This window comes from Erpetoichthys calabaricus, chromosome 2 (genome assembly GCF_900747795.2).
Source record: "Erpetoichthys calabaricus chromosome 2, fErpCal1.3, whole genome shotgun sequence".
Taxonomy (NCBI): domain Eukaryota; kingdom Metazoa; phylum Chordata; class Cladistia; order Polypteriformes; family Polypteridae; genus Erpetoichthys; species Erpetoichthys calabaricus.
In genome coordinates this window covers 169,063,108-169,080,056 of record NC_041395.2, presented here as the reverse complement: position 1 = coordinate 169,080,056, position 16,949 = coordinate 169,063,108, and the positions used below count along the sequence as shown (strand labels likewise).

The 16,949-nt window shown below is 36.5% G+C and overlaps 2 protein-coding genes and 1 long non-coding RNA gene across 3 annotated transcripts in view; 2 read left to right on the top strand and 1 right to left on the bottom strand.

The window, feature by feature from the left end:
* The first annotated feature begins 628 nt into the window (after positions 1-628).
* Positions 629-1,995, top strand: LOC127526791 (uncharacterized). The gene is made up of 2 exons (XM_051923569.1): positions 629-774; positions 932-1,995. The coding sequence occupies exons 1-2, from the start codon at positions 681-683 to the stop codon at positions 1,714-1,716; spliced, it is 879 nt and encodes a 292-aa protein (XP_051779529.1). The 5' UTR covers positions 629-680; the 3' UTR covers positions 1,717-1,995.
* Positions 1,996-2,545: 550 nt separating this feature from the next.
* LOC114642550 (uncharacterized) lies at positions 2,546-3,886 on the top strand. The gene is made up of 3 exons (XR_007934232.1): positions 2,546-2,680; positions 3,344-3,546; positions 3,694-3,886. It is a non-coding gene; the product is annotated as an uncharacterized LOC114642550 (long non-coding RNA).
* Positions 3,887-9,936: 6,050 nt separating this feature from the next.
* Positions 9,937-16,949, bottom strand: part of LOC114669500 (F-box only protein 44-like) — a 560,525-nt gene continuing 553,512 nt past the window's right edge. Inside the window, exons 7-8 of the mRNA XM_051923561.1 lie at positions 15,102-15,237; positions 9,937-10,412 (exon numbers count right to left, since the gene is read on the bottom strand). Of these exons, the coding sequence (XP_051779521.1) occupies positions 10,269-10,412; positions 15,102-15,237 (280 nt within the window). The 3' untranslated portion in view covers positions 9,937-10,268. The remainder of the gene's footprint in view (positions 10,413-15,101; positions 15,238-16,949) is intronic.

Here is a 16,949-nt window from a genome sequence, read left to right as displayed (position 1 = left end):
AGGCTTCAAATCATTTGGATGATATCCTTGGAAAGGAAAAAAATCTACGATATAAAAGCCTTACATTGCACAGACTAACAAGCCATAAAATTAAATAAGGTCTGAGATTGGCAATGATTGGTTTCTAATTAAGCAATTGGGTTGAATGAAAACCTGTAGCCACTGCGGCTCACCAGGACCGACATTGCCTACCCCTGTTTTACATCTTATTGCTAATAAGGAGCAATTAAAACACTGAATGCAGCAGTTTAAGATTGAAATAAGCAATTAAGGTTGGAGAACCTTAACAAGCGAGACCACTAAAATGAAGCATTAAAATGTCACTTAAGCAATATGTGCTTCATCAGCAATAATTGAGTTCTCATTAAGGAACTGGGTTGGAACAAAAACCTGCACATACTGTGGCACTCCAGGACCGACGTTGCCTACCCCTGATTAGTGTATGTGCAGTGTTAGTGTACAATAATGAGAGGTATATGTGTATCGTCTTCATTAATGTGTATTAGATATTTAACTTGAATTTTCTGTAGTTGAAGTGTTAAGTTAGCTGTATATTTATAAAATAACGATAGCGCTTTCTGCCAAATTAGAATTACATATTATTATTGTCTTGATTTTCACAGCCACATTTCTCAATTTACGGAGAGAATATAAAACCAACACTGATTAAATATCACAATATGTACAAGTGCCCACTTTGCAAAAAGAAAGGAGACTATAGCATCATGCAGTCTCACCTTCAGAGCCATGAAGACCATGTTGTAAATTATGCAGGTAATTATGCCAGTTGTGTATGCAAATGTGTTAAATTTAAAAAACGGCGATAGGCTACTTTACTTGCAAGCAATATTGATTGTTAGATGTTTGAATTAGAGCTTTTCAAATAAAGTTTCAAGAGCTGAACTAATCCTGCATTTCTATTGTTTGGCAGGTTTTACTATCTACAGATGCAACACAGGGTGTGTCACAAGTGGCCATTTCCATTGTTGTTTGTGTTTAAAAGTCATTGTCAAAAGACAAAGGTTTTTAACTCACTTACAAAAATGTCAAAAATTGGTCACACCCATGCCCACTAGACAGACTACCCCCGCTGTGCCCACCAGAGAGAATATCCCCAGTACTTCTCCCAAAGAGACTGTGCCCTCCATTGCTACAATCAATGTCAGTTCAGCAGCGCCTGTCACTAGTTTTAGAGGATCACAAATTCTACAACATGCAAAAGAGAAGAAGATATTTTGTTCCTTTTGTAATTTGAGGTTGTACAAGAAAAATCTCAAGTTACATATAAAAAGACAACATTCCTCAACAAACATTGAAATAAATGAATATAACAGGCTTCCTTCGGTTTGTATTGATTCTAGAAGGGGCATTTTTGCAGTGGCAAAAACTTCCACTGGACCTAGATACCCCATTCATGTTCAAAAGTGCACATGGGGAGCTAAACATGTTGTGATCTGTGAGTTAGAGAAATGCAAACAAGCATCAGAATTTTCTCAAAGGAGTGGATTCATGGGATTTGAATGCTTCCGTCTGAGGTCTTTGGCCTTCTCTCCAGTTACTGCTATGCCAGACATTACACTTCAGGAAGAAGTATTAACTAGAATGATACAAGCAAAATGGTTTGGTAAAGAGACAATGAAAACATGTTTACATCATAAACAGATGGCAGAAACACAGCAGACGCCATTAAGTAAAGAGATTTCTCTTGGAGAATAAAAATCACAAATATATCTATTAGTGTTTGAACCACGTATATCATTCAGGTCTCGTTTGGGGAGGGTGATGGTCCATTATAACAAGAAATTGAATACCTGGCACTGTGCCTCTTGCAAGCCTGTATCTTCATGTATACACAAGGCTATATCTAAATGGCATTTATTTCAAACACGCCCTGAACACTTTAAAAAAGCTAAGACAACAGGAAATGAGGTTTTTGACTCTGTCACCATTTACAGTGGCTCCTATGATTCTGAACAACAGTCATGTGATGTTTGCTATCCTCCTAGAGGCCATTTACTTGTGACACTTATGCAGTACATTCTGAGGAATAAAACAATCCCAGATGTTTTGCCTTGGGAAGTTTGTGCCACACCAAAAATGGGTGACTTCCCAATGCACTTGATTCCATATGAGACATGTTGTGCCCACTGCCCTGGAAAGGTTCCTTTGTCTGATTCAATTCCTATTACCCATAAAGGAAAGGTCATCATGTTCTCTGGTATTGTTACAGGTTTGTCATATTATGTTGTAAACAGTTTTTTGTCAAATATGTAAGTATTTTTTAAGTATTATTTGTATTCTGTTGTTGTCTTTGATCTCTTAAAATTTCTTGTTTATTGATGTGATGTGCAAAACTATAGCACCTCCATGCGCACAGCTACCTATCAAGCTTATTCATATTGTAGTTTTACAGTGACTTTGAGTACTGAGAAAAGCGCTATATAAATGTAATGAATTATTATTATTATTATTATTATTATTATTATTATTATTATTATGTTGAATTATTTCTGCCTGCTTTTCTTTCTTTTTTTTTTTAGATGTTTCCACATATTACAGACGATGTGGACTTTGTGACAGTTTCTTCCATTATCAAGAATGGAAAGATGGCTTACATAATTTTGATGACCATATCATTATGAGCATCCATCTGTGTCTTTTTTTGCATAATTCAATTCAGGTACTTTACCAATCTAAATAAAGGTATTCATCTCAGTAGATTTTACCAGGTAGAGTCAAGTACACAGAAGATTTTAAAAATAATAAAAACCAAAACCATATAGTCGGAACACATTATAGCTTAGTTTTACATTCTTAATGTAATGGAAATACTTTCCTGTGTTGATCACTGAATGTGATTACTCCCTCACTCACCTGTGCTGTCCACCTGACAATGTATACTAGACATTGTACTTAATCGGTATAAGACAGGAAGTAGATACATTATGGATGGAAGCAAAGACACATTATTTGCAATTATACCTTTACCCATAATTGTAACTTGAATGGTTTATTACAAGTGCACTCCACTTGGACCCATAAATGCACTGGGCCAAAATCAATGAGGCCCATTTACTTTTTTATTCACATAGAGGGAATGTCCAATTTAATATCAACCTTGGATGATTGTATGAGTACAAAATTGTTTTATTTTTATTATTTTTCTCATAGCAATGTAATAAAGATATATGTAGTTTACCATTACATTTTAGCATTACTGTATTTCATACTGAGAATGCTGTCTGTATGTACATTGTGACTGCTGCATTTTAGAAAAGTTTCTGAAATATATATATATATGCTTGTCTTAGTGCCTGAACATGTTTGTTTTCTCCACGTTTAGAGTCACACAGCTGTTGAAAGGGTCATAAGCAGCCTTGAAAAAACTAATGAAGTGCCCCACCCAAGTCATAATGCCATATTGCATGCATACCTACATTTTGAGGCACTGATGTCATGATTATAATTTCTATTGTGTGCACTGTGGGCATCATCCTCCTATTGTTATCATGGACTTACACAAAAAGGGTGTCTTTAAAATGGCTGGTAAGGACTTCTTGAGTACATGCATGCCTGGTTGAGCTGTTCTTTGCAGAGGACAGCAGGACTTCAATCCCAGAGTTTTTGTGCTCGAGGGATAGTGTGGCAATAAGCAACAATGAGCCATTATAATAAAAATCTTTTTTTTTTCAGCAAGTGACGTGAAAGAACCCCCACCAGATTTTAAAGGGGAGGTGGATATGGAAGACTATTGGAAGTCCGTGGAAAGAGAAATTCTTGGTAAAGGCTTTGTGAAATGTAAGCTCATGACATTTTTACTTGTTAACAGCTGCCTGAATGTAATTTGAAAGGGTCGATTTTGAAGTCTTTTCCCTTTTTCCAGGCAACCGTGATAGTTTTGCCAAGTTACCATCAGTGAGCACCCTGGATAGGACACCAAACCAGAGCAAGTCACATTGTTGCTAACACAGAGTATGCTAAAGTACATGTGTCAAATAAGTCCCAAGATGAAGGTGACATTGATATTACAGAGGAGTGTCTCACAAATGAAGTCATGAATTTAAAGGTAAATTACTATACACAACAGTATGAGGAGTTTTTGTTATTAGAAGGTACTACTTTCTCATTATTGTCATTTCTAAAGGTTAACACCATCAGAAAACTTTGTAAACAATACAAGCTTGACTCTAAGGGCTCAAAAATGGATCTTGTCATGTGCTTAAGGGCAAAAATGCAAACTCAAAGCACATATGACAAGGTGTTTCAGAAGGTTTGGGGTGCATCAGGTGAGTGGAGGTTTGTTAATATGTCTTGTTTTTGGTGTTAAAAGCTATTTATATCAGATGATTTTTTTTTTTGTTGTTCTTTATTTCGCCTTATACAATTTCTTGTATTAGGAATTTGTTAGTTTTCGCATACCCCACGGGGTCAGAGCGTAAGTCCAAGAGACTATGCTGATATATTGCTGTCCTGGATGCATATTCCAAATGTGGTTGTTTATGACTTTGCCAGGGGTTTGGTAAACCACTGCAAGTTGCGGGAGCCAGAGAGACCTTTATTTAATCCAAATGAAGGACGACTAGCAGAGGCAACCTGTGACAACATTGAAATGGCAGTTAAAGAAAACTTAAAAATAAATTTGCCTTGGCTCAATGTTAAAAAAGTCACACCTGATTCAAATGGTCATCCTGTCACAGGATCCGCTGAGCACTATGCTCTGTATGATACATTCCACCAATACCAATGAGAAGAATTTCATTGGTTCCAGAATTGCAAGGGTGGATAAATTCTCAGAGGGCAGAGCAGCTTTTTGCAGAGATGTGGAAAAACAATTATTTTCTGAATATGCTCTCTCTGTCTGCTCATGTGTTCTTGATGAGATCCATTATACATCAACACAATCAGAGTGTCAATCAGAAGGCACTGGCTAAGCTGAGAAAGATTTATCCAGGGAGTAAAATTGCCTTCGATTCTACTGGAAAGGCAGTTCTATCTATCTATCTATCTATCTATCTATCTATCTATCTATCTATCTATCTATCTATCTATCTATCTATCTATCTATCTATCTATCTATCTATTATCATGTCATGTTCAAAAATATTGTATTGAAATGTCTCCTCTTTTACTTGAAAAAACTGTTTTGCAGCTCTGCAAGCAGCTTCTTTAGCTCCTTCCCCTCCATCTCCATCAGCTGTTCATCAAGCAATCACATCCCCAGTGCATTCAATAAGTCACCCAGGAACATTTCAAGCAGCCTGTCCAGCCACTGCAGTCGCATTTAATGGTGAAAATGACAAATTTGTGAGTGTAAGTGTGTGTTGCAACCTAAACTAATACTGTTTTGTGTGTATTCCAGGTCAATGTGGAATTCATTGTGAAGGTCTCACAAGTCTGCAGAATGTGAAAGCAAACAGAATATCTTGGGGATTTATGTTACACCCCATGCAGGAGAAAATGGTATGTACTTGAAGCATGCTATGCCACAGCATATGTGTAATATTAAGATGTGGGCAGTTTATGTTAAAGGAAATTTGTATGTTTAATGGAAATTGTACAATGGTCATTTGCTATTTTGCCACAGATCAGGTTTGTAATGGATACCAAACTGTCACAGACTGAGAGACTTTTGGAAGTGGGAGGAGTCTGGTTGACAAGATCAGATTTTAAGACAATTGGACCAGAATCTTGGATGGAATCCACTATAAGTTGTCAAGCAATTACTGCATTATATGGCATGTTGTAAATAATTCTTAACATTTAGCTTCTGTTTTATAGATTGGTAATGCATGCTTACACTTGGTGCAACAAATCTGAGTCTAAAGGTATGTTCCTACTGTTAATGAATATACACTTCCACTGAGAATGGTGAAATATTTCTATTTTTGATGTTTGTACTGATATTTTGATATACAGAAGAAACAAAATTTATACATTTAGATTTTGAATTGTTCTGTGCAGGGGAAAGACATTTACATGGGAGATTTGTATGTCACTGCCACTTGGGGGCCTCCAAGAAATCTTGATCCATTGCAAAGTTTACCTGTAAGAAGTTATCATTTTATATATAATGAGACCATCATTTTTGCAATATTCAAAGTACTAACCAATTTGTTCTCATTTTAGGCCAATTCTCACATGAAGGATGCACTAGTAATACCAATTTGGACTCCTTCAAGACATTACAGACTATGTGTATGTTTACAGTAAATATATTTTTTCTATGTATTCACCTTCTTTGAAATTAATCTTAAACTTTTTGACTAGACATTTGTGCTGCATACAGTTGTATGTGACCCTATTTTGCCTTTTATGCTTAATTACACAAACTTTAACAGAATACCTCAAAACCCATACACTCTTCACTCTTGTCAGGTACAGCAGTTTAGCACTTCCTTCTCCCTTCCCTTCTACATATATAACCTTGGGCAATTAAACAGATATAGGAATAAGCAGGTGAAACAACTACAAATATGTATTATAGGCAATACATTTTATTGTACTAGTGTCATACAAGCAAATAGAATGTGACATTGCAAACCAATATTATATCACCTAATAATGCTAGATGCGTAGTTTCAGGTGGCAGCAGAAGAATATTAAAACAAATGCACTTTGATCAGTCCTTAAATCAGTTAGTTTCTCCATTGCATATTTAAATTTCAGAACATTTATAATCCCCATTATAGCAATTAAGATTAACATACAAACCTATTACAAAGCTGTAAACTGTATTATTCCCATAATTATGGCTTTAGATTGCCAAGAGAATTGTTTATTGACATATCCTCATCTACAGATACACCTGCAAAATGTATGAAAAAAGAGAATGGATTGCGACTTACTGTTTGATTCAATAAACTCTGCCTATCACATAATAGGTGTTGAAGCCAAAGCAGAAAGAAATATACTTTCTGGATTCTTTTTATGAGAAGAGAGATGACCCAGAAGGATTTGGTGACATATCTTATGTTGCTGTGTGCAGGTTTTTTATTTGACTCATTTGTGGTTGCGACCCAGAGAATTTTGGTGTTCAAATGAAGTATGAAGTTCTGTTCTGGTGAAGGTTCTACTCCAGCATGTTGTTCAGTTCAAAAAACGTGTTTCTTGTTGCAGAACTTTAGATAATCTTGTCACTTTAAAAAGTCCTTTGTATGAATTTACTTTCTGTTTACTCATATAATAATATATTAATATTATTTGATTATAGTAATTTAATATTTACTAATATACTTATGAAGAAAACTTTTAGTGTTAATGTAAAAATGCCTTACGCATGTTTACTTATTTTTTTCCTGTAGGAGAATTGCCCAACATGTGTCTCCTGGACAATGGAAATCACGATCAGGATTTGACATTGTAAATGTCATAATTAACCTTTTTTTCTTTGATACCTAGACACATTTTAGATCAGTATTTTTTTTTTCTTTGATTCATTTTTTGTTCCTTGTATTAGGGCCTTCCAAGTCAGATGAATAGCAATGACTGTGGAATTTTCATGTTGATGTTATGACCATTTCATACATTAACTCTATTTTTGTGTATGTCTGTATATAATGTTGTGTCCAGGTTTCCAAATAAACATTTTGTGGTTTCTCTGTAGAATGCGCTGTATATCATCCTTGAGGCCCCCTTTGACTTTAATGAGGTATGTCTCAACTTTAGTTCTCTCTTCTTTCATTGCAGTATTTGTGGAGGCAGGATTGTATCTGATTGTGGGTACCCGTTTTTGAAACCTTCTACAATTTGTGTTGGGTATTGTGTTGAGTTCAGTTAATTTTATTTATATAATTTTTTGTTTGTTTGTTTTACTTTAAGCATGCTGTCCCTAGTGATTTTGATGTTCCAGAAACACCTACCTTTCAAAATCCAGTTATTTTAAATGCATGTTTGTAATGGTTTGCATAAATATTTTTATAACATAAAACTTAGTTTTAATAACTTGATTATGCTTGATCCTCTTTTGAATGACATGCCAGCTTTGAGGAAGTGGTGGTGTATAATGTTGCTTGAGAACTCAAGCCCCAAGGGGTAAATGAAGTTTAAATTTCCTTTAATAACTTTTTTGTCAGTTCTGCAGTAATGTCGCATTTATGCTTACTCATGTTGTAAATCAAAAACAAATAATTAGAAGGTTTACCATTTTATATTTAATGCTGTTTTTTTAAATCACTGAAGGAAATACTCACATTGGACTGAGTTAGCAAATGCCCTTCTAAATGATGACCAAGAACATAAGAAAAAATTAGAAGGTACAGAAATGATGCACAGCTTGGACAGTGTCATTTTTGTGTATGTTCTTTTGGTTCATTTAGTAACATTTCCCTAGGTAAATATTATGCTTTTTTCTGTTTTCAAGTCTAGACTATATGGAGCCATTAATGAAAAAACAGAAGATGGGTAAAGACTTTAACTATATCTGAAGTGAACAAAATGTCTCGCTATTCCATAGCACTGTGTTAATGAATGTTTCAAATCTTTTCTTTTAGAAGAAGCATCAGCCTCTCTTCTCCAACATCTAGCACAAGGCACCAATGAGTAGGTTCAGACACCTCATTTTATAAACTTACATAAGATAGATGGATTACATTTTGTTGATGTTGGCTTAAAATGCGGACTATATAGTGAATAAAATGTAAGAAAAAAACTTGTAATGCTTGTCTCAGATGCATACTGTTAATCATTAACCAGTAGGAGTCAAAGCCTAAAAAAAACTTAAAGCCTGTTTTACCTCAACTCATCAGAAACTTCAAAAGACTTTGTTGGACAGTTATCTTATTCAAAGATCTTGACCATACATTGTTCTTCTCTCTAATTAAATGAATCTTATTCTGGAGTGCTCTGTTTATTTTTTATATCTATGATGTCTCACTGAAAGGTTTTTTTAATGTTGTTATTTGTCCTGGTGTCTATATATACACAGGGAACTCCAGTTTCTGTATTACATTTTGCCTGAAAAAGGGGCCTGAGTTGCCTCAAAAGCTCGCATATTGTAATCTTTTTAGTTTGCCAATAAAAGGTGTCATTTTGCTTGACTTCTCACTACATTCATAATGGCTAACATGGTACAACACCCTAGTACTTCTTGTGACACAGAAATACAACACTTAAAATAGAAAATTTTAAATGCATTGTGTATTAATAATGGGTGGCACGGTGGCGCAGTGGGTAGCGCTGCTGCCTCACAGTAAGGAGACCCGAGTTCACTTCCTGGGTCCTCCCTGCGTGGAGTTTGCATGTTCTCCCCGTGTCTGCGTGGGTTTCCTCCCACAGTCCAAAGACATGCAGGTTAGGTGCATTGGCGATTCTAAATTGTCCCTGGGTGTGTGTGTGTGTGTGTGCCCTGCGGTGGGCTGGCACCCTGCCCGGGGTTTGTTTCCTGCCTTGTACCCTGTGTTGGCTGGGATTGGCTCCAGCAGACCCCCATGACCCTGTGTTTGGATTCAGCGGGTTGAAAAATGGATGGATGAATTATTCAGGTTTTCTTGAGGTGCATGATTGATTTCCAAAAATTCTGACAGATTCCTATTTGTATCTCTGCTTTTTAGAATTTATCATGGCAGCAATTCACATAAAACCAGGAATCAGACCAGAAGGAAAAGGTAGTCTATGAATGAGAGATAATATTTTCATGAAACATGTTGTCACGCGCATACGCTTGGGAGGCAGCTTAATGTCTCTGCTGATAGTAATTACATGCCCAACCAGATGTTGGCGCTGTGTGTTAATGCCTTCTCTCTTCCTCCCTTTGCAGAATGGAAGACTGATGAGTGTTCCCCCTCTGATGACACTTCTTTTCCACCCTTCTGGACCTGCCCTTCCCTATCTGGACCTCATATGACCAGCAGTTCGGCCACCTTTGAATCAGTACTACATTGGACAAAAGATGTTGACACTTTCTTTGTTAAAAAATTGCTTTTTTTTGCATTTATATTATGCAGGGTGACGGAGATGCCCCCATACCTTTTTGCTTGTCTACTTCTTGTTTTACAACATAAAAAAATGAACAGTACAAGAACATTGGCACTTAATTTTAATTTATTAGCTTGCATACATTTTATTTTCATTCTAACAATCAAATTATACTGTATAATTATTAGAATGACTTTATGGTATTTATTTCTTAAGATTTTTAAATATTTGTTGTAAAACATAAATAAAATGATTTTAGACAGACATATTAGCATAATTGCATATAAGTACATAACTCTTCTGTACAGCATCAAACAAAGTTACAAAAAAAAAGTCTTCTTTTAAATAATCTCCTTTCAACAATTATCAGGAAAAACCTTAACAGTACTGTTGGCAATCCGCGCTCCATAGTGCCCTGCCCAAAACTTATTGTCTATTCCTTGATGGGAGAAGACAACAAAGCGCACACCTGGCCCATAGTTGCGGAAAACACGTTGGACCTGCAGTTGAGGGGAAGAGAAAAGGATAACAAAAGGTTAAATGACAAATAGCAATTTACAAAGCGGAAAGGAGTATTTTTATCACACATATATCACAGTTTCTCGTTAAAAGAGAACGGGACTCATTCATCTGCAGTGAATGTAACTAAATGATTAAATAGGCAATAAAAGAATGCATTATTTAGTACGTTACTACAAAGACAGTCACCTTTTCCCTTATTTTGAAACCACACTAAACTGAAATAGTCTTTATTTTTACATATTTCCACTGATCATACAAATACTATTTTGGGGACTACAAATACATGCCATATTACATTACAATGCAAGCAGTTTCAGATGCTGCTAATTACAAAAATGACATATTTTTAGATATCTGGTATGATTTTCATGCAAACTTTTATTTCACTCTAGGTAACAGACATAAAGTGCGAATAATGACTCCATACCTTTTGTGACTTACTGCATTTTGAATGTGTAACCCAGAGGTCAAAAATAAAATGGAAATTATCAGGGAAATTATGTGGAGAAAATGCAAAAGATGATAAAACAAAGAGAGCCACCAAAGTAGACCATAACTCCTATTTTGCCCAACATATGCACCAAACCCAAAACTGTCCTGCACAAATGAAACATTACAAGAACATAACTACAAAGTGAAACATAAAAAGATATAATTGCAGCATTATTTATCATTCTCCTTTGGCGTGTACATGTGTTTTCAGACGATTCTGCACAACCAGCACATGTGCATCAAGATGTTCCCAAGGGGACTATTTTATTCTTTGTTTAGCTTTAGTGTTCCTTCACGCTGTTGACTCTTGTTCTATCTTGTATTGGAATAACAGGCTGATTTTTTAAATTGATTTTCATTGAAAGCAAACAACAATCCGCACAATCAAGTCAAACTTAACAAAATCAAAATTCAATCCCCACCCAAAAGAAATAGAGGAGAGCTAGGCAAAAAAAGAGTGTCTTATATATTTTCCCTGATATAGATTATTCTAAAATGTTATTGATTAGAGCCTGCCATGTTTTAAAACAGATCTGAACATATCCTCTGAGTGAGAATTAGATTTTTTCTGATTTCATGTAGAATAAAACATCAGTTCTACTGATTAAAGATGGTGGGTTGGGATTCTTCCAGTTGAGTAAGATAAGTCTACATGCTAGTAGTGTAGTAAAGGAAATTACAGTTTCTTTGTCTCCACTTTAAGGCAATCTGGTGTGAGACCTGGGTTCGAACACCACCAGACAGACACCACTTCTTTATAAAATACACGTTTATTACTGAAACATAGTCCCGTACAGCACACAGTGCTCCCAGCACCAATCACTCCCAACACGGGCCTTTCTCTCCCTGTATGTGGGCCGCCTTTCCTCTCTTCACGGGTGCTTCGTCCTGCTCCCACTCCCGACTCTAGCTCTCTGACTGTAGGGAGGCGGCCCCTTTTATTCCCACCCAGATGTGCACCAGGTACCTGATGACACTCTTCCGGCAGCACTTCCTGGTGTGGTGGAAGTGCTGCCCTTGCATGCGGAAGCACTCCGGGCATCCCTGGAAGGATCTTCCTCCATCTTCCCAGGTGGGGCGGAAGTGAATGTTTCCCGGGCTCCATGAGGCTTGGGGCGCCCCCTGGCGGTGACCACGGGCACCTATAGGGTTGAGCTTCCAAGCTCAGTTCCCGTGGTCCCCAAAGCCACCAGGGCGGTCACCCCGTCATGTTCTGGAGGAGGCGTAAGCCCTCCTCCGGTCCTTCTGGGCATCCCGGCTGGGTGCCACCCCCAGCCGCTTGCCACAGTGGGAATACACCAAACCCAGTTGTTAAAGGGTTAGGAGTGATTGTGACACCAAGGCTATCTGATAGACATGCAAAGGTTTTTGTCCAAAATGTTGTTAATACGGTATACGCACAGAACATATGGCCAGTGAGGCTGGAGCTCGATTGCAATGCTCACAGGTTGAATCTTGCCCTGGAAACATTTTGGATAGGGCTGAAATTTAAAAAAAGATATAGAGCTACACACTGTATATATTGCAAAATATTGAATTAACTAGCAAAATACCCGCGCTTCGCAGCGAAGTAGTGTGTTAAAGAGGTTATGTAAACATATATATACATATACATATATATTTACATATCTACATATATATATATATATACATATACATATATACATATATATACATATATATATATCTACATATATATACATATACATACATATACATATATATACACATATATACACATATATATATATACACATATATACATATATATATATATACATACATACAGTATATACATACATACATATCTACATATATATATATATATATACATATACAGTATATACATACATACATTCACATATATATATATATATATATATATACATACATATCTACATACTGTATATATCTATATATATATATATATATATATATATATAAATAGCCAAATCCCCGCGCTTCGCAGCGGCGAAGTACTGCTTTTAAATTTTTATTAAGAAGAAAACCTTTTTAAATTGAGGGAAAATATACCAATAACAATTTGTTAAGGATCTTTTTATTTCGTGAAGCTGCATTCAGTCAGTTCACGTGAGCCGCTCTCTTGTGTGATGTTGTGATATCCACGGCTTTATTTAATGTTAGCTAAGACCCGGCAGTTAAAAGTTTCTCGCTACAGCAATTTTAAGTCCGTTACAAAGTGATCCAAAGTCTCATTTATACCTCGTGTCTTCTCATTAAACTTGTATGTTGCGAATATGGTATTGCAAACGGCAGCGGGAGCGTTTCTATAAAGTTAAACTTACGGTTTACACCGTGCTTTGTTTCCGCAGTATCGAAGTGATCCCTCGTGCTGCATTCAGTCAGTTCACGTGAGCCGCTCTCTTGTGCCTTCTCAATTGTATAATGAATGTTTTCTTCAGCGCTCTTTGAGGCTCTTCCTTGTTTTCAGTTCATGTGATTACGTAAGAGGCGTGATGACGCGATACGCGACTCCGCCTCCTCCATTCCAGTATATGGACAAAAAAGAGGTTCCAGTTATGACCATTACACGTAGAATTTCGAAATGAAACCTGCCTAACTTTTGTAAGTAAGCTGTAAGGAATGAGCCTGCCAAATTTCAGCCTTCCACCTACACGGGAAGTTGGAGAATTAGTGATGAGTCAGTCAGTCAGTCAGTGAGGGCTTTGCCTTTTATTAGTATAGATATGTGGTGAGGGCGGCACGGTGGCGCAGTGGGTAGCGCTGTAGCCTCACAGTAAGGAGACCTGGGATTGCTTACTGGGTCCTCCCTGCGTGGAGTTTGCATGTTCTCCCTGTGTCTGTGTGGGTTTCCTCCGGGTATTCTGGTTTCCTCCCACAGACCAAAAACATGCAGCTTAGGTGCATTGGCGATTTGAAATTGTCCCTAGTGTGTGTGTGTGTGTGTGTGCATGCCCTGTGGTGCCTTGCACCCTGTGTTGGCTGGGATTGGCTCCAGCAGACCCCCATGACCCTGTAGTTAGAATATAGCGGGTTGGATAATGGATGGATGGATGGAATATGTGGTGATAAATGGAGGTGAACAACACCACAAATACAAAACATTTGATTTATAGTGTTTAGAGTTATGTGACAACCATTTTAGTATTGCTGGATCCTGCGAAAATAATAAGATCACTTAAACGTATGCACATGTTTTGGAATATGTTAGCGTTTGATATTAAAATATTTAATAAACAGAAGTGACTGTCATAAAAATGTTCTTCTTAAACATACAGGTTTGTGTTTTTGCTCACGGTACTGTGGCACTGTAGTAAAAAAAGAGACAAGTCAGAGAGTTGGCAGGCATGCTCTGCAATGACTTATTAAAGCACTGAAACTGGTGAGAGGAACATCAGACTGATGTGGTTTCATATCGTTTCACAAGCAAGCACATTTTGATAAGAATTACTGTAATTTAAATCACAATACTCTTGACTAACACCTTAATTAAGATCAGATTGATTTGCTGTAAATGCACTTTCCTCTACATCTCTCTCAAAACAATGTGTGCTAGGAACGTGTCAACAGTCCTGAGAATAGCTTTTCTTCACAGCTTGCCTTTGGCTCCTACAAAAGAATCCTTCATTGTTTTCCTTACTTCTTCTTGTACATAAAATAAGTTGACCATGCATCATCTGGCTTTCAAGTAAAGGCTATTGAAGATTAGTAGACAAAAAGATGAATAGCATGCAGGAAGATAAAAATTAGAGCAAAAAATATTAATGTTTACTGTATTGTAGACTGTGTAGAAACATAACTCATATGTAGAAATTCTACACTAATATAAAAGTTCAAGTCACATGTGAACCACTCTGTAGTTTTTTTTAATGATATCATTTTGATATAACAGAAGTAATGGATGCAAGTTCCAGTGTGGAAAATTATGTTTTGTTTTATAAAAAATGACATCTTTCCATTGCTGGGTTCAGATTTACATGTGATATTACGAGGAAATGGAAATTCACCATAGCATACCATGATGGTCATGGATGAAGAAGCAATTTTGACACTTTTCATGTGCATTTGAAATTAGCCATTAATATAAATGACACATTAATTTCAACTTTTTTTGATTAATGCAGTAATATAAATTTTTCACCTTGCTGTCATGTATTATTATATTGGAGAGATGCACACAATATATTTCATACCTTATTATAGGAGCAGTTATTCCACTGTGGAATCTCTGGGTATTGCTTTTTAAAAGACATCAATAGCTGCTTTTGGGAATTTAAAAGGTGAACTTTAATTTTGTATTTGGCTCCACAATCATTACGGGAACCATACCTGTATCAAAAGAGAAAATGGTAATCAAAACATGGAGCAGCACACTTTTTATTCCTGGGTAACTCTGTAGCAGATTGTTGGGAAGGGGAAATACTGCACAATAAAAACATGTTCACTTACTAGGGGCATCTTGAATTTAAGGTGCTGTCCAACAGAGGGAATTCATTGAAAACACATGGTCACACAAGCATTCTGCATTATTGTACATTTTTTACAGTAAATAAGAGATAAAAAATAACCCAGAGTAAACAATATTAAAATTTGACACTGCATCTATTAAATAAAGTTAAGAAAAACATTTGATACCTTTTGTGAAAAATAAGTTGCTCCCTTGGATTCAACCTCTTACCTGACCTATAGCACTAACAGTGGTATCCTGATGCTTCCTACGTTCATAGACCCCTGGACAAATTTTGACCAACATCTCATCAGAGAACTGTCCCAAATGGTTAACAAGATTGAACCACTACTTTCAGGTTCTCTTACAGATCTCAAAGTTTAGTTCTTAAATTTCACAAGACGAGCATTTCCCTAACTTGGTAATACAGAATAAAAAGAAAATTCCATCTATATAAAAACTAAATATGTACCAACATTATTGTACACTGCAGAATTTTGGGCAATACTGGATGAACAAAATAAAAGAATATGTGAACAACTGGAAACACAACCAGTCATGGAAATCATAAAACAGAAAAAGTTACAGTAGTATAGACATATAACAAGGAAGAATGAAAATTAGGGATCCCAAAAAGGTGTTTTGAAATAAAATATGAAGGAAAAAAAAACCTAGGGGAAAAGCTAGAGGGTATGGGGAGAAAACATCAAAGAAGCAAAAGAATAAAAATGATCAATAGCTGGAGACCCCAACACCACACATAATGAAACAAGAAGGAGGAGGTAAGTAAAGAAGTGGCCCTAGAATACAAATGTGTCACTTGGCAGCTGTGCTAACCAGCTCTGTTGTTTCTTCTTGTAATGTCAGTCAGTCCTGGACAGGGTCATCATCTCAAGGCAGGAACAAACCCTGGACAAGGCGCCAATCCATCACAGTGAACGAACACACACACACACACACACACACACACACACACACACACACACACACACACACACACACATCAACCCCAACCACACACTAGGGCCAATTTACGGTCACCAATTTACCTGACCTGCATGTTATTGGACTGGGGGAGGTGGGTTAATGGGAACGCCTGGTGGAAATCCAAGCAAACACGGGGAGAACTTGCAAACTCCACGCATTGAGGACTCGGGCCGTAAAACCTGGTCTGATAAAGAAATTATTTATCCAAGTTTGATTTTCCATTTTTTACTTTTTCCTGTTTTTTTTCCTAATCATTTTCATCTTTCCTAAGCTTATTTTTTCTCTTACCTTTTTCTCCAGTATACCATATCAAAGTAGCCACATAATGATGGGCTAAGAGAAACGTAGATGTGAATTAACATTTCCTTTTTACCCCTTCCTTATTACAGTATGTAGACATGTCTGTTGTCTATGAATTCTAGGTCTGAACTGGAAAATGTGGTACAGGTCAAAGATTTCCTTTATTTATTTGTTTTGTTTAAATTATCAATTTTCTTGAATACAGTTTGTTCGCTTAGTTTTTTTTTTACATTTTTGTTTAAACAGATGAAAATTGTCATCATGTAATTATGAATACTAACGTTGATTGTGGTCAGAGAAGCTTACT